This window comes from Heloderma suspectum, chromosome 4 (genome assembly GCF_057233095.1).
Source record: "Heloderma suspectum isolate Gila_16-S chromosome 4, 16-S_ref, whole genome shotgun sequence".
NCBI classification, from domain to species: domain Eukaryota; kingdom Metazoa; phylum Chordata; class Lepidosauria; order Squamata; family Helodermatidae; genus Heloderma; species Heloderma suspectum.
The window spans coordinates 137,334,941-137,353,189 of NC_139461.1; the positions used below are offsets into that span (position 1 = coordinate 137,334,941).

At 42.9% G+C, this 18,249-nt stretch overlaps 2 protein-coding genes across 6 annotated transcripts in view; one reads left to right on the forward strand and one right to left on the reverse strand.

Annotated features, from left to right (window-relative positions):
• The window catches only part of SLC12A7 (solute carrier family 12 member 7), a 165,523-nt gene extending 164,709 nt beyond the window's left edge, over window positions 1-814 (reverse strand). The window contains exons 1-2 of one of the 3 annotated variants that reach the window (XM_084850656.1): window positions 778-796; window positions 339-435 (exon numbers count right to left, since the gene is read on the reverse strand). Coding sequence is in view for 1 of the 3 variants with exons in the window: in XM_084850644.1 (XP_084706770.1) it covers window positions 29-110 (82 nt within the window). In the remaining 2 variants the exon portion in view is untranslated. The other 2 variants (XM_084850652.1, XM_084850644.1) reach the window with 2 other exon arrangements.
• An 8,250-nt stretch (window positions 815-9,064) lies between these two features.
• MAJIN (membrane anchored junction protein) overlaps window positions 9,065-18,249 on the forward strand; it is a 47,874-nt gene continuing 38,689 nt past the window's right edge. For 2 of the 3 annotated variants that reach the window (XM_084850658.1, XM_084850660.1), the window contains exon 1: window positions 9,089-9,208. In XM_084850658.1, the coding sequence (XP_084706784.1) occupies window positions 9,190-9,208 (19 nt within the window). In that variant the 5' untranslated portion in view covers window positions 9,089-9,189. Of the gene's footprint in view, window positions 9,209-18,249 lie in introns of all 3 variants that reach the window. The other variant, XM_084850659.1, reaches the window with a different exon arrangement.

The window sequence follows — 18,249 nt, forward strand, 5'->3', positions numbered from 1 at the left end:
GGAGGAGGGACAAGGAGTGAAAGCTTACTGTTCTTGCTCCCGAAAAGGATTGCTGTGGCATGCACGTTCCCGTAGAGGCAGCTACAACCCAAAACAGCATGTCCCTTCATCACCAGCTCATATATTCATACATGATAAGATTGCACTGTATCATGCTGACTGGCTGTAGCCCTGTTCAAATGTTCGTCTGAACTGCTCCCTGATAAAACAGGGTCCTCGATTTGCATGGAGCGTTCTACTCACATTCAAGCAAACATGAGTAGAACACCCCTTCAGACCTTCCATATTGAAAAAGGGGTTTTCATTAGGTTAATTTTAATCTTTAGTGTCTCACATACCTCTTTTTCTGCAATGAGATGTGAAGCAGGAGTAAGACTGCGTGGATATTATTCCCCTCAGCCCTTTATCCTTGTAATCCTTTAGCAGAATTTTTTCCTGTAATAAGAGGGTTCTGTGGCTTAAACTTGCCTGAGCATTATACCCTCTTCAATCTTTTAGCCCTAATTTCACATGTTGGAGGAGGTAAGGGCAGAAACTTGAGTCTGACAGTGGTTATTAATTAGTGAAAAGCATTCTGCACATGCTCAGAGGGCACATATTCCTGCAGCAAGCCTTGGGGTTAATAATTACAAACAGATATCAGGCTGAGGGAGACTGCTGAAGTGGACTTCAGGCACTTGCTTCTCTCTTCCTGGCCTCTCCCTCGCCTGCCCAATGAGGCAATTTCCCCAATTTAAACAGTGAGGGCAACCCCAAAATTGTATAAATCTTACTCACATATTCTACCCACTGCTCTTGCTTGCTTTTGCTGACATTAAGGCAGAGAGGAAGCAAACAGAGAGAGGGAGAGGGAGAGGGAGAGGGAGAGGGAGAAAGAGAAAGAGAAAGAGAAAGAGAAAGAGAAAGAGAAAGAGAAAGAGAAAGAAAGGCAGGCAGGCAGGCAGGCAGGCAGGCAGGGAAGAGAAGCTTAAAGAACAGGGCATATAATGTGTTCAGTCAATAAAGCGATTCAGAACAGGAGCTAGCTCCAGTATCCCCTTGCAGCTTCCCCTCTCTTGAAGGGCAATTGGGGGAATGCTGCTTACAAACTTCGTCTTATAACTCAGCATGTAAAAAGGCTGCAGAACTACTTAAAAAAATTAAAGGTAGAAATGCAAATAGGGATCCTGCTCTATCTGTAAGTAAGAAACCAGGCCCCCACAGGCCAACCTATAGGACCAGGTCTTATAAACCAGAGGGCCAGATTTGGCCCCCAGGCCAGAGGTTCTGCACTCCTGCAATAAAGGGATGAATATGCACAGCACAAGTGCAATTGTGTTTAACCCTTTGATTGCTCATCACTTCTCTGCTCCTAACATTCAGCAGCTTTTCCGCTCATGGGGTTTAAAATTAGTACTAGTCACTAGAAACTTAACACTGTGCTGTACAAAAGCTGCAACTTGAGCTTTGCAAAACAGCCCTATTTTAATGTAACTACTCGGACTGTGGAGGAATTCCTGCTCTTCTCCGTTTGTTTTGGGGAAGAAATAGTGGGGAAGAAGAGCCAAGGCAATACAATATTTGTCGATTTGTTCTCTTAGTCATGTTTTATGGCAGAGGTGTACAGTTAAATTTGCACAGAGATAACAATCTGGCTTTGCCTAATTGTTAGCCTGCTTCTCTGATAACTGCTTGTGACATTGACATCATATAACAAGGTGAGTCCTCTGTTGCTAGGCTGCTTGTCAACCTTCCCATGCGTATGGCTGCAGCTTCCCATCCACCTTTTATAATTAACATTCTTTCTCCATCATTCTCATCTCTCCCCACCTCCCCCTGTTGCTGTTATCTAAAAGCGGGTAAGTCGGTTCTGCTGTACATGCCAGAAAGCACAGTTATACAAACCTACCTTGCCAATTCCTCAGGCTAGTCCTGAGGACAGGTTGTTCAAACAGTGGAAAGAAGACAGAAATTTTTTTGTGGAGCTGGGAAACTCCTGCCAAGATCCAGCTTAAAAAATGTGCCCATCTAACTTGGTCCTGAATTTATATTTAAAACTACAATATTGGCCAGGGAGAAAGCAATTAATTTCGATGCCATCCTATACCCTTGCCAAGCCAATTCTATTAAACCAACAGATTAGAGCCAACTGTGCAATTACCTGGTCAGGCCTTACCAGCTAGCAGTTTGACTTATGGAAAATTCCACCCATGTTTGAGAGGCCCTTTTCCCATCCTTACCAGGCTCAACAATTGAGGACATACTTCTCCCCCAGAAGCATAGCCTAATAGGTTATTCAACATATTACAGGAGAACAAACCAAGTACAGTCCACAGGGAGTCATTGCCAATCCTGGTTCTCTGATGTGTATTTGTATTACATATTTGTTTCCAATCCAGGTTGCCTCATTCACACATTACATTTTTAGGCATACAATGAAAAAAACCCACCCTTAAATATGCACTGAAAAATGTAATGGGTGAAGTGGCCCATGATCTGTACTGGCAAGAAGACATGAGGGTAGTACCATGTATCCCAATCTTATGCATATTTACTCAGAAGCAGCTCCCATTGAGTTCAATACATTTTCTCTGAGGTAAGTTGCAGAAAAATCTTGTTTTGTTTAGCATGTGATTTTGCAGGCAACCACTTACTCAACTGGAAGTATGATGTAGAATGAGAGGACTGAGAAAGTTGTAGGTAAATATTAACAGGCACCTCCAGAGAAAGGCAGTTTGCATTTACCAGGGACCCACAAATAGCAAAGGGCTCACCACCATCCTCACCTTACACCGAGCATCAATGAAGGTCAGAGGCAGCATGAGAGAATGTTTGGTTTGCATGTCTTGCCTCTTCTTTAAAAAAATAATTTTATTGTATTTCATAGTATGTAATAACAGCAAAACAATTACTATTACAAATTCAGACAATATCACATGGGATTGTATTTTAGTTTATTTTATAGACAGTATTCAGCAGTTTATAAAGAAAACCATCTGTAGATGTTGTGTTCATACAGGATTATCTGAAAGTATCCTTCTATAATGTGTACTTGGGGATCTTCTGTCTTTGTCTTTTTTATTTATATAACTTTGCATTCTTGCAGCCCTTAATTGTTTGGTTAGTTTTTCTGCTAGGATAATGTTCCTATGGGTAATTATACCAAAAGTCACTGTGAGATCAGAGGTTTTCCCTGCCCCCAAATCTGGCTATGTTTTGCTGTGCTGCAACAAATATCAACATCAACATTTCCTTGTACGAAAGATGCTCACTTTAACCAGCAAATATAAAAAGTGGGGCCATTTTTTAATCACATTATATTTTTTTGTTTATTATTTAACTGCACTCTCCAAATATAGCTGTCAAAACATTTTTACATGTCCTGCCTCTTGGAGATCAAGGAGACCCACAGAGGCTGTCTTTTCTGAGGGCCCACAAAATCTTGGAAACACCACTAGATATCCTCAGCAATGGTCACCTGAAATAAAAACAAGTTAAATGCAACAAACTGAAATCTCAACAAATAAAAAAATAATTAGCCTGCAAGCAGACATGATCTGTGACAGAATGCTGCCAGGTTAGATGTGTGATCCAGATCTGTAGAATTCAGACTCAGAAAAGGAGAATGATTGGTGGGGCTAATTTGAGTGATGGCCTTTGTTAGGACAGATCTCCATACTGCCGACTTGTAAACCAGAAATCTGTAGCTAGTCCTATAACAATGGCTTGGTCTGCAGCCATTATCTGGTGAGAACATTTACCTCCATCCTGTGAAAAGGTTCACCTGGTAATTCCTGCACATCAAACCATTGTTAAAGACATAGTTACAAAGTCTGGTTGAAAAGCCACCAATCATCAGTGCTATTACCCTGTTATTCAGGTGAAGACAGGCACTAGTTTTTTCAGAGTTGAAGGGGGTATGATAGAGACATCGTTGCCTGTGGTGTGCACGTTCATTCCAGTATTGTTTCTTGTCAAATAGGTTCCATGGGTTTTTCAAAAGCCTGCAAAACCGATTTGATCAAAAACATCACTGGAACAAAGAAACAAAATGGCCACGTATATCACAGGCAGCAGTTACATAGGAACATAAGAAGCTATCTTATACTGATTCAGGCCACTAGTCCATCTAGCCCAGTATTGTCCACACTGACTGGCAGCCACTCTCCAGGTTTCAGGCAGGTCATTCACAGCCCTACCTGGAGATTTAATCTGGGACCTTCTGCATACAAAGCATGTGCTCTGTCACACTGAGCTACAGCTCTTACAGTGGTACCATAGTTCCTCTACTGTACCACCTTCAACTCTCTTAAAACAATAGTCTGTTTCCAGACTCACCTGAAGTAAAAGGTAAAAGAACAGAGAAGCTGACAGAGGTGAAACGCAGGCATTCTTCTTCAGGTATTCTAAATGTGAGAAGACTAAACATGCAAGGAAGGGGTGTGCACTAATCCTTTCCCCTCCATTGTCCTTTTGTCGCCCTCTAGACGTGGAGTGCAACTTGAGCCTCCTGTATCCATGGAGGCTCTCCACACAATCGGAAACACAGTTTTTCCAGTGTTTCAGCTCATGTGGAAAGCCTCCACGAACAGAGGACACTCTCCTCTTCACAAAGTCACCTTCTGCATGTAGAGGGTGATGAAAGTGATGATGGAGGGGGAATGGGCTGGAATGCTCCCCGTCCTACCATGTTTAGTCTCCTCACAGTTAGAATGCCTGAAGAAGGCTAAAAATGTGTTATTGAGCCAACTGATCCTGGTGAAAACATGAGGAATTGCACAGAATACTTTGTTTGAATGCCTGTGTACGCGGGTCAGACAACTGATACCATATCAATTCTATGAGGTTTTACAATTCTGTCAGCTATTGGATGAGACCAATTATCTGGATCCATTTCAGTTGGGGTTCAGGCCAGGTTTGGGCACAGAAACAGCCTTGGTCACCCTGTATGATTACCTATGTTGGGGGAGAGACAGGGGGAGTGCAACCCTGTTGATTTTCCTTGATCGCTCAGTGGCTTTCGATGAACAATGGTATTTTTCAGGAGCAACTGCCTGAGCCGGGAGTAGAGCATATTATGTTTCAGTGGTTTTGCTCCTACTTGAATGGTTGGATCCAAAAGGTGGTGCTTAGGTGATATTGCTTGGCCCCATGGATTCTTCAGTATAGGCTTCAACAGGGGTCAGTTTTGTCTCCCATGCTATTTAACATGAAACCACTGAGTGAGGTCATCCAGGGTTTTGGAGTCCATTGTCATCAGTATGCTGATGAAACGCAGCTCTGTTTCTCTTCTTCATCTTCATCAGGTGAGGTTGTGAATGTGCTAGATCAGTGCCTGGCTGCAACAATGGACTATATGGGGGCTAATAAAACTCAATTCAGACAAGACCAAGATGTTGTTTGTAGATGGTTCTTCTGACCAGATGAATGTTCTGGATGGCATTGCACTCCCCTTGAAGGAGCAGGTTTGTAGTTTGTAACTCTACTGGAACCATCACTGTCACTTGATGTTCAGGTGGCCTCACTGGTGCGAGTGCCTTCTACCAGGTTCAGCTGGTGACCCAGCTACACCCCTATCTGGACAGGGATAATCTAGCTTCAGTAGACTATGCTCTGGTAACCTCCATGTTAGATTACTGCAATGTACTCTATGTGGAGCTGCCTTTGAAGATGGTTCAGAAACTGCAGCTTGTGCAAAATGTAGCAGACAAATTGATAATGGGGACCAGAAGGTCTGAGCATATAATACCGATTCTGGCCTGCTTCTACTGGCTGTCCGTAGGTTTCCAAGCCTAATTCAAGGTGCTGGTTTTAATCTATAAAGCATTACATGGCTTGGGACTGCAATTCCTGATGGAGTCCCTCTCCCAGTAGGAACCTATGCATACTCTACGATCAACATCTGAGGCCCTCCTCCAAGTGCATTCTCTGAGAGAGATTCAGGGGGTTGGCAACAAGGGCCCTTTTGGTAGTGGACCCCTGCTTATGAAATGCTCTCCCCAGCAAGGCCCTCCTGGTGCCAACATTGTTATCTTTTCATTGCCAGGTTAAGACTTTCCTCTATTTCCAGGTATTTGATGGTGCATAATGGGCTGTTAATGCATCGGACAAATTGTTTATGGTTGTCAATGATGCTTTAGTTATTTAATGGGGTGGTTGTATTTTGGTGGATAATTATTTTAGTTGTTTAAAATATATTATGTTTTAATTCTGTTGTAAGTCACTTTGAGTCTTTATTGTTATTTTAGAATGGTATCTAAGAAATAATATAAGAATAAAATCTATAAATTCTCAGGTCATACAATTCATATTAAATAAACTATTCTTAATTTAATTTTTGTGAAACAAAGAAGATTGGCAGTCATAACTGAAAAAGGAAACTGTGACACCCAGTTAAAATAAGACAGTGAAATGATGATGCATAAATCAAAAGGACCGTTCTAAGTAAGTCTAATGCCAGACAGGTTAAAGTGCTTTACATGTGCCAGTGCTGACTGTTTGCCCAGTTCATGAAATATTTAGATAAGAATCTGAAGAAGTAAAAAGTTTAGATCTAGGTAGCTATTAAAATCTAACAATTATAGTCTGGCTGATAAATATTTGTAAGAGAAAAATTAATAAAAACTATATATAGTGGCTATGAAAATAAATCCCAAGATCGGAAGAGGTGCTTTAGGCATATCCAAGGGCTTAGGGGGAACGTTATTCCCCCCGTCCTGCTTTGAACAGCCCCCCCCCCCAAATGCTCTATCACAAGCCACTTTTGAAACTCCTCTCAGTTTTAAAAGAGGCTTGGTATGAGGGCTGATGTGCGAGAAATGCAAGCCCAAAGGAACCAGGAAATATTTGCACAGTTGTTTGCGTTCTGACTAATGGCTTGTTCTATTTTATCGTTTCTCCCCTTTCCACTGCCTCAGAAGCTAAAAGGACACACACATAGCATCCAAATTAAATTCCTACTGTCTCTTTTTCAATTAAATACAGATTGTCCTACTTCAGGCAGTCTGCACTTCCCTTTGGTAAGTTTCCCCTCCCCCTGCGAATGTCTTGCATATTGATCTGATCAAACATTTGTTGGATACTATATATAAAGCTTCAAACACGCTTGACACCTTAAAAAAACGCTTGGAAAACTGATCCAAGGTGGGAGGCTTTGTGATTGACATAAGGGCTAGCCCATTAGCATTGTGCAAACCTCCTTTCTGCTTCTGGCTGAAAAACAGGTTTCTCCTGAGCTAGATGCAGGGAAGAAGATTGCACATTTGCCCCACCCCAAGTCATGAGTGCTGGTTATTTTTTAGGAGGAGGCAATGGGGCAATTGCCCCAGGCCTTATACATGGATGGTCCACATCGACACTGACAAACTACATTCCATTCCAGCTGAGAAGGAAGGGGGTCTCAAGTGAACACTTAGTCTTTAAAGCAAGGGTGGGCAGAGGGTAGTTCTTCAGATGTTTTGGACTTCAACACCCAGAAGTCCCCTGCAGCATGGCCAATGGTCAGGAATACTGGGAGTTGAAGTCTAAAAAACCTAGCCATATACTTTCTGCCCACTGCTGCTTTAAAGAGTGCTGGAGTCCACTTTCAGTGGGCTCACCATTAAAATTACATACTTCTGTGCATACTGAGAGAGTAGCAAATGTGGGGGTTTGCCTCCCCCACCCCCCAACTAATCAATTTATACAAACGATCATAAAAAGCTGGCAAATGGCAAGATTCAGATGTAGAAAAGGGAATTTTGACAGATGTACCATATCATACACAAGTGTAGCTGCTGACATTCCCTCTTCTACACAACTGTTAAAGGTACAAGACTAACTTTGTCCTGCATTGCATTAGGCCTACACAATTTGTGACTCACGCTAAATACAGTCCACCACCAGCCAAATACTGTGGCCTGCCTAGACTCTGGAGAGAACTCAGTAATGTTCCAGGTTTTGCTGCCTGCCTGGAAGGGCAAACATAGGGAGGAAGCAAGCACCTGACAGACTACAATACATGGCTAGTGAGCTGTGCTTGGCTTGGTGGGTCACATAACATTGTACTCTACTCAGTTTCCTGGGTGGTCTAATTTGTATAGTTTTTAAAGCTCTTTTTAAACTGGAGGTTTGGTTGGGGGTCAGCTTGCAATCCAAGGTGGATTGCACTTGTGAAGCAGCAGCAATGTCTTGAGAAAGCAGGACGAAGAGCTTGATAGAACTAGCTAGCTAGATAAAATAAAAGCAAAAATGATTTCTAAAAGAAACATTTAAGTGTGAGTCCCATCATGCTGTAGCTCCCTGGTAAAGTACATGCTTTGTTTGCAGAAGGTCCCAGGCTCAGTCTCCATTAACTCCAAGTAGGGCTAGCAAAAAATCCTGCCTGAAATCCTGAAAAGCTGCTCTGCCCATCATTGACTGGGTTTGGACAATACAGTGCGGCTGTGGGTTGTGCGAGGGTTGTTTAACCCTTGTATAGTCCACACTTGCTGCGTTTCCACGACACGACAACCCCCGAGCGGGTGTTGCATAATCAAAATGGTGGTCACCGCCTCACCGTGGGTTAAATTACCCACGTTGGGCTATCATGTAATGCGAACAGCCCCGGTGTCGACAATACTGGGCTAGATGGACCAATGGTGTGACTCAGTAGGGCTCTTCGCATGACACAACAGCGCCTGCACCAGATGAGGCTGTGGTGTGTGCAGCCACCACTTTGAGTATGTGACCCCTGGTCAGGGTTTGTCGTGTCATGTGAACCCCGCTAGCGAGGGTTATGCGAGGGTTAAACAACCCACACTCGCTGGGTTCACACAAGTGGGGGTTGCATATGTGATCTGGTGCCCGTGGACACCGCGGCTCGTCTTCAGTTAACACACACAAAGAGCTGCGGCGTGTTGTCTGATCCCAGTCAGTAGAAGGGGGCTTCCTATGTTACAAGCAAGCCCTCAGTCTGGAAATATGGAAAGCCACTGTTCTTAGGCAAACCTTTCTCACCAGGAGGGCCCAGCATTTCATTCCTACAATTTAAGGTGGAAATGTCCCCTTTTATATGCAATACTTTGGAAGTTACTAGAAACTGGGGTGGTATCTGCTGAACCCCAGCAGAGGGTGCTGTACATTGAAAACCATAGAGTTAATAAAAGAGTTGGTGTGACACACAGGCCTGCGCTTCAGGTCTAATGACTAGTTGCAAATTCAAGGGGAACGCTCAGTTGGAGTAAGGACAAGATGGCAGCAGGGGCAGAAGGTAAGGAGGAAGAGAGTCTGATGAGGGAGTCATTGCATGCCCTTGTCTTGCCATCCAGACACCTATTTTCTGTCCTCATCTACCACAGGCAGCAAAAATATTGCCCTTATAAATCACATCCCAACTCCCTCTCCTCCTCTCCCCGACACTTTTATTCTTATTTTCTCTCCAGTCAGCGTGTATATGCTGAAGGAAAATTTTAATCTAAGAGGGGGATAGGGAAGAGGCAGGTTGTGCTGGTAACTTCTTGTGCCTCATTTTGCGTTTGTAGTACAAAGCGCTGTTCTGCTAAGCTTCACATGAGTCTGGAGGGAAATTTTGTTCTGAAAAGGAAAACTTTTATACATGTGAAGAGAGATGAAGAAAATTATCTGGAGACTGGTTTCAAGATAGCTGTACAGTTTCTTCACAGGTCCAAAATGTATTCTGAGGGAAGACCACTCTTCAGCCATATTAGCACCGCTCCACCGACTAAGTAGACACTGCCTATTTTGCTTTTTTAATGTATAAAGTTTGTCTCAGTAACTTTAATACAAATCTGGAAGAAAGTATTGCTCCAGAAAGAGAAGTTCCTACATGTGGGGGAAAATCTTATGAAGACAATCCACAAACACCGTTCCCTCACAACTTCACCCTTAGTTGCTGCCATTCAGTTAGGTGGTTGTGGAAGAGGAAGGCGTTTGTTGCCTCTCTCTTTAAAATGTCTTTTTAAATATTTTCTGTTCCTTACAACATTTACTTAGAAGTAAGTCCCACTTGATTCACTGGTGTTCCTACTGTATCCGCTAGTTGTTGATTTTATATGAGCTTAACTGATCTGGTGTCACCCAAAGAATACTGGGAATATAGTTTGATGAGGGTGCTGAGAATTCTCTATTAGAGATCCCTGGAGAACCAGTTTAAGGCTGAAGTCCTATGTGCACTTACCTGGGAATAAGTCCCATTGAATTCAGTGGGACTTCCTTCTGAGTAAATATGAATAGGATTGTGCTTTAAGTCTGTGACATAGCTATGCACGTTATCACTTTAGGTACAGTCTAGAGCAACAGCCCCAATGTGACAGCTGTTTTAGTCATAAACAAAGATCATCATAGCATTGCAGGAAATGGAAAGCGGTTTTTAAATAGTACTTTGTGTTGCATTTCTAATGGAAGAGTTAAATGTGCAGCAAAATTGCTTCTCCCTGAAAGGAAACGGGGGGGGGGGGGATATGGCTGTGGTCTCAAATCATATAAGCATATCACTTATGAGCAATTGTCTTATATGTAATATGCTAATTGAAAATGGGCCTTCGAAGAGGATGTTTTTCCACCAATAGCTAATGAGAGTTGGCAGTGTGAATCTCGCAAGAAAATAAGGATCCTTCTCTGACTCAGATATCCTGAAAGACTATCTTTTAGTATTCTGGTTAATTCCCCCCATGCTCTCTTTTTTTTTTTTTACTGGGACTAAGTTGGAGGGGAGGGGGCCAACAAGAGCTACAACAAAATGTATATTCTAAATACCCAGCTAGATGGCCCATCGTCGTTTTCACTTACTATCATTAGTCTAAGTTGGTTTCCGGGGAGATGTCCCAGTTAAGTGGATTTCCTGATTAAATGTGTCCCCATTAACTGTGCATAAATATGCCTTGTCTTGCCTGTTCCTCGCTTTGTGTTTAAAAAAACCTGGATCCCTGCTCTGCCCTACACAAACATTCTCACACACCAAGAGTTTTCTCTGATTTGGTGAGGACAGACTGGTCATACTTTTCTTTCCAAATGGAAAAATGGGATATATTTTCCTGTTTGTAAAAGCTACATGATCATTGCATTGGTTTCTGTATAGAGTCCTCTTAATCCAAAGTGTAGTGCAGTCATATTTCTGGATATCTGTTGTTGTTATGATGGGGAATTCTGTGGTTATGAATAATCACCTCAACAAAAGAGCCTTGATGGAAGGCACAAACCCATTTAAAAAAAAATGAATGCTGAAAAAAATAATGGCTGCAATCCTGCATGTACTGATTTGTGTGTAAGACCCTTGAACTCAGGGAAACCTATGAGTAAGCATGCATAGGTTTGTGCTCTATGGCTTGTAGTTGCTGGCTGAAGACAGGCAATAGTTTTTGTAATAGAATTGAAGGTGGTATGATAAAGGGTATCTTTGCCTGTGGTGAAAACACTAATTTCTTTTGATCCACAGTTGTTTTTGGCCAATCTGGTTTTGCAGCTATCTAAGAAACCAGAAAAACCTGCAAGATGTATGACCAGAAATGATAGCAGGATGAGTATGCATTTTGTGGGCAATACTATCTGTTATCATGCCACTAACTTCAACAGGCTCTGAACAAATTATCTACTATCCGTAGCCGTACTCTTTCCCCACACCTCTTTCTGTAGCATTCCAAGGCAGTATAGCTACAAGCCTGAGAGCAATATTATCTCTATAACACTCTACTACTTAACTCCAGGTTCTATAGTTATTTTGATGTTGTTTTAAGGAAATTGGTTATGTCAATTTGAGGGTAAATAGATTCTCATTGGTTTGTTTGCAATAAACCGTTTGGAATATTGTTGTTAATAAACATACATGAAAGGGAGGAGGTATAAGAACTCCTTAAATATTCTCTAATGGCATATCTTCATTGCAAACTGATACTAGTTTTATACCAGTTTAGCTCTTGTGGCATCCCCCCCAAAGAATAATGGGACATCATTTGGTGTGGATACAGAGACTTTTTGTTTATGATGCCTAGATTCACCGACTTTTAGAACTTCAGTTCCTAGGATTCCCAAAAGACAGAGAATTGACTATTAAACTAGTTTCACTTTTTCATTTGGATATGCCCCAATATATGGAATTCGCAGAGACAGAGAAAAAACTGTGGTTGTCAGTACCTCATCCACACAACTGCAACATCTAAAGAAGTGTATCCTTATTGCTTACGTCCATGAAGGATATGTTAAATGAGTTAATGGATAGGGATTGGAATTCGGCTTCCACTCTTTTACTTCCACATAAGCTGTCTGAGGGGGTCTTCTTTCTCCTCATGTCAGCAAATTACAATGCTTGACGTTCCTTCCTCTCAGCCCTACGATGTTGAGCATCTTCACCCAAATTTCCTGCTGATTCACCTGGATGGAAGTTGCGTATTCTGGTATTTCGGATAGTCATTGCTAAAAGCTTTATGGTGATAATGAGTTTTTTTTTAAATTCTGTTTATTATTACTAAATAAAATGCTTTTGAATTAATATCTGTGAACTGCCTATTTGTGGACTATTTGTAAACCGCCTACTTAGTAGCTTCTGTATTAAATAGCCCAAAAGCCATTAAGGAAATTGGCTGCAATCACTAAGTCCATGTGGACTTGGGACTTGAGAATCATGGCCACTCTTTTAAAAAAAAATAAAAGCATTTTATTTAATTAAAAATATTAAAATAATAAACATGCATAAAAACATATAACACATCAAGCATACACATAAGCAAGTAAAAAGGTATTATATAAACCATACTATTTTCTTTTTTAAAATGTTGGTTATGAATTCATTTTGTTCCGCAAACTGTATAAAATTCTTATCAAACCTAGTGAGAGTGGAAGCTCAGTTAAAGTTTTAAGAAGCACTTATCTATAACTGCCCCTTCCCACCAATATTAATCTTTTATTGCTACAAACCCCTGAAACACAATTCTGGCCAAAAGAACCTATATGATGAGTAACGTCAGTTCCCAAATCTGGACTTTTTTGGTGGCAAATATAGGCACTCAGAACAAGAAATAAATGAAAGCCGCCCTAGACATTTAAATGTTCCACACATTTGATGTACAATATACTTGCCCTTAAGGCATCTATATTTTTATTAGTAAGAACTCATAAAAGGCCTCTGTGGTGCAATCTGTACATGTAGCTTTTTAGAATAGCTTTGATGTTTCAAAACATAGCAACTACTATTTGCCCTTTATCCACTGCTGGAATTTAAGATAATTATATTTACAATTGATCTTGCTATAATAACATTCTTGCACATTCATTCTCCTTTCTCCTCCCTTATTAATTCTTCCACCTTCTTAGAGCTGCCATTTTCAAAGCGTGATTTGGGCTGCGCTGTGCTAGTGCGCATATTTCTCCCAATCCCATTACCATCCTGGTTTATCCTATGGAGGAGCTGTATCTTGACCCATATCTTTCCCAGACTTTGCAGATCAGGAGTTTGTATTATTTGCTCCATAACCTTGAATTGATTGTGAAAGCTGGGGCAATCAGGAGGCAATCCTTATTTTTTCTAAAGAATTGTTTACCTGGGGTTCTGTTTTGTGAGCATATTTGGGCCTTCCTACCCTTTTCTTTGATTTGCCTACTCCTTCACTCAGCCTAAGAGTGCTGGCTGAAGTACAGGATGGTTCTTTTATTCTTCAGCTAGATTCTGAAGATTAGTCTTCATTGCTCAAGTCAGGGAGTGCCTGGAAATGCAGAAGATTCAGGAGGCGTTGTCCAACTTGCTAGGCAACGCATCCTTTCCACAATACAGCTGATGTTGCTGGCACAAGCTGCCATGGTTCCTCTTTGGAAACAGGATTTAAATGAAAACAGACAGACATAAGGGACAGGCACTATCCTAGTAGCACTAACAGCTATTTCTGCCTCCGTGTGGCCGTGGGGGCAGGCTCTGTGTGGCCATGGGGGCAGGTAAGAATGCCACCTATCCCTTTATGTTCAGCATCAGGACCCTTCTTCCAGTCTTCTGAGCAGCTGCATCTTCTTTTAGGTCATAGGTACATTACAGGAGGGGAGTACTGGATCATTTTCCTTACCATAACTCAATAAGACCTACTTCTCACTGGGATGATAAACCTGCGTCTAGGTTGTTCCACATTACCTTGCAGTTCATGTAGCCTCGCATGACTAAGATATACAAAAAACCTCAACAATTCACCAATTAGAAAACTAGATGTCAGGGAGAGGTCTAGTTTTCTATGTTCAGGGGTTTTTATTTTTTGAATTGTGAAGCTCATGTGAGCCTTTATCTTCAGGCCTACTTCTCACTCAGGCAGATTTACTGCTTCAGTGAGAAGCAGGCCTATGAAAACCATTCTTGTGGAAACCAGATCAGGCCTGGAATTGGCCTTTCTTAATGATACTTTCGAAACTCAACATTAAAAAAACGAAGATCATGGCATCTGGCCCCATCACTTCCTGGCATATAGAAGGGGAAGAAATGGAAGCAGTGACAGATTTTATTTTCTTGGGCTCCAAGATCACCAAAGACGGTGACTGTAGCCATGAAATTAAAAGACGCTTGCTCCTTGGGAGGAAAGCTATGGCAAACCTAGACAGCATAGTAAGAAGCAGAGACATCACCTTGCCGACAAAGGTTATTTATTTATTTATTATTAAATTTATTAATCGCCCATCTGGCTGGTCACCCAACCACTCTGGGCGATGTACAACATACAATAAAACAGTTTAAAACAATAAAATTCTACAATAAAAATTTTTTCTAAAATACCCTAACCCACCCCAAATGCCTGCCTGAACAACCACGTTTTTAATGCACAACGGAAGCTCATTAAAGAGGGGGCATGACAGAGTTCCCTAGGGAGGGAGTTCCACAGAGTGGGGGCCACCACAGCAAAGGCCCTCTCCCTCGTCCCCACCAGTCTAGCTGTCCTGGCTGATGGGACAGAGAGAAGGCCATCCGAGGCTGATCTTGTTAAGCGGCCTGTCTGGTGCTGCTGGAGGCGCTCCTTAAGATAGGCTGGGCCGGAACCATATAGGGTTTTAAAGGTCAAAACCAACACCTTGCATTTGGCCCGGAAAACAACTGGTAAACAGTGCAACTCCTTCAGCACTGGAGTGATGTGATCTCGCCGTCGGCTGCCTTTAATCAGGCAAGCCGCCACGTTCTGTACCAGCTGCAGTTTCCGAACCATCTTCAAGGGTAACCCCACATTGAGCGCATTACAGTAGTCTAAATGAGAGGAGACCAGGGCATTGTACTACCCATGGGAGCAGATGGTCGGGAAGGAAGGGGCGCAGCAGCCGTATCAGATGGAGTTGATACAGCGCTGTCCGGCTCACAGCTGACACCTGAGCCTCCATGGACAGCTGGGAGTCCAAAATGAACCCCAGGCTGCAGACCTGGTCTTTCAAGGGTAGCCGTACCACATTCAACACCAGGTCAACATCCCCTAGCCTCCTCTTGTCTCCCACCAAAAGTACCTCGGTCTTGTCAGGGTTCAGCTTCAGCTTATTCCTCCCCATCCAGCCACTCACCGTCTCCAGACATTTGGACAGGGATTCTACGGCCAACCTTGGTGAAGATTTGAATGAGAGGGAGAGCTGCGTGTCATCCGCATATTGATGACACTGCACCCCAAACCTCCTGATGATAGCCCCCAGCGGCTTCACATAGATGTTAAATAGCATTGGGGAGAGGATGGAACCCTGTGGCACCCCACAAGTAAGTGGCCACGGGTCCGAAACCTCCTCTCCCAGTGCTACCCTCTGGTACCTGCCGGAGAGGAAGGACCGGAACCACCGCAATACGGTGTCTCCAATGCCCAACCCCTCCAGGCGGTCCAGGAGGATACCGTGGTCAACGGTATCAAAAGCCGCTGAGAGGTCGAGGAGAACAAGGAAGGAGCATTCACCCCTATCCAGAGCCCTCCTCATATCATCCACCAAGGCGACCAAGGCCGTTTCTGTCCCATGCCCAAGCCTGAAGCCCGACTGAAATGGGTCTAAATAATCAGTTTCTTCCAAGTGTGCCTTCAACTGCACCGCCACCACCCGTTCAATCACCTTGCCCAAAAATGGCAGATTTGAGACTGGGCGAAAGTTGTTCAGAACTTGAGGATCCAAGGAGGGCTTCGTTAAGAGCGGTCTTATCACTGCCTCCTTGAGGGCTGATGGCATCACTCCCTCCTCAAGGGAGGCGTTCACCACCGCCCTGATCCCCTCACCCAGTCTCTCTCTGCAACCCATAATGAGCCAAGATGGGCAAGGATCAAGTAAGCAGGTGGTCGGCCATACAGATGAAAGCATCTTGCCCACTTCATCAGGAGGAAGAAGCTGGAACTGATTCCACAAAACCGGTTTTCCACAGGCCGCCTCTTGCTCACTAACTGTATCCACAGCGTGCAGAGTAACACACCTAATCTGATCAATTTTATCTGCAAAGTGCCTTGCCAAGGCCTCACAGGAAGCTTTAGAATGCTCCAGTGGTTCCGGAGCCACAGGACCGACCAGATCCATCTAATCAAAGCTATGGTTTTCCCAGTAACAACGTATGGCTGTGAGAGCTGAACTATAAGGAAGGCTGAGCACCGAAGAATTGATGCATCGAGAAGGGGAAGAAATGGAAGCAGTGACAGATTTTAGTTTCTTGGGCTCCAAGATCACCGCAGACGGTGACTGTAGCCGTGAAATTAAAAGACACTTGCTCCTTGGGTTCAGTATCTGTCCTTGATTATACAGCTTCAGTATCTGTCCTTGATTATACAAACCTTTGTTGGCAAGGTGATGTCTCTGCTTCTTACTATGCTGTCTAGGTGTGCCATAGCTTTCCTCCCAAGGAGCAAGTGTCTTTTAATTCACGGCTACAGTCACCGTCTGCGGTGATCTTGGAGCCCAAGAAACTAAAATCTGTCACTGCTTCCATTTCTTCCTCTTCTAGATGCCAGGAAGTGATGGGGCCAGATGCCATGTTCTTAGTTTTTTTAATGCTGAGTTTCAAACCAGCTTTTGCACTCTCCACTTTCACCCTCAACAAGAGGCTCTTTAGATCCTCTTCACTTTCTGCCATTAGGGTGGTATCGTCTGCTTATCTGAGGTTGTTGATAATTTTCCCGGCAATCTTAATTCCGAGCTGTGATTCATCCAACCCGGCATTTCTCATGATGTACTCTGCATATAAATTAAATAAGCAGGGCGACAATATACAGCCTTGTCGTACTCCTTTCCCAATTTTTAACCAGTTCGTTGTTCCATGTCTGGTTCTTACTGTTGCTTCTTGACCCTCATACAGGTTTCTAAGGAGACAGGTAAGGTGATCTGGTACTCCCATTTCTTTAAGAATTTGCCACAGTTTGTTGTGATCCACACAATCAAAGGCTTTAGCGTAGTCAATGAAGCAGAAATAGACATTTTTCTGGCATTCTCTTGCTTTCTCCATGATCCAGCGAATGTTGGCGATTTGATCTGTAGTTCCTCTGCCTCTTCGAAACCCAGCTTGTACTTCCAGTAGTTCTCGGTTCACATTCTGCTGAAGCCTAGCTTGTAGGATTTTGAGCATAACCTTGCTGGCATGTGAAATGAGCACAATTATGCGGTAGTTTGAACACTCTTTGGCATTGTCCTTCTTTGGAATTGGAATGTAAACTGACCTTTTCCAGTCTTGTGGCCACTGTTGAGTGTTCCAAATGTGTTGGCATACTGAGTGCAGCACTTTAACAGCATCATCTTTTAGGATCTTAAATAGCTCAGCTGGAATACTGTCATCTCCGCTAGCTTTGTTGTTAGTAATGCTTCCTAAGGCCCACTTGACTTCATGGCTCAAGTTCAGTGACCGCACTATCATGGCTATCAGGGACATTAAGATCTTTCCTGTATAGTTCTTCTGTGTATTCTTGCCACCTCTTCTTAATCTCATCTGCTTCTGTTAGGTCCCTGCCTTCTTTGTCCTTTATCATGCCCGTCTTTGCATAAAACATTCCCTTGAGATCTCCAATTTTCTTGAAAAGATCTCTAGTCTTTCCCATTCTGTTGTTTTCCTCGATTTCTTTGCATTGTTCATTTAAGAAGGCCTTCTTGTCTCTCCTTGCTATTCTCTGGAACTCTGCATTCAGTTGGATATATCTTCCCCTTTCTCCCTTGCTTTTCGCTTCCCTTCTTTCCTCAGCTACTTGTAAAGCCTCATCAGACAGCCACTTGGCTTTCTTGCATTTCTTTTTCTTTGGATGGATTGAGTTGCTGCCTCCTGAACAACATTACGGACTCCTGTCCATAGTTCCTCAGGCACTCTGTCTATCAGGTCTAATCCCTGAAATCTATTCCTCA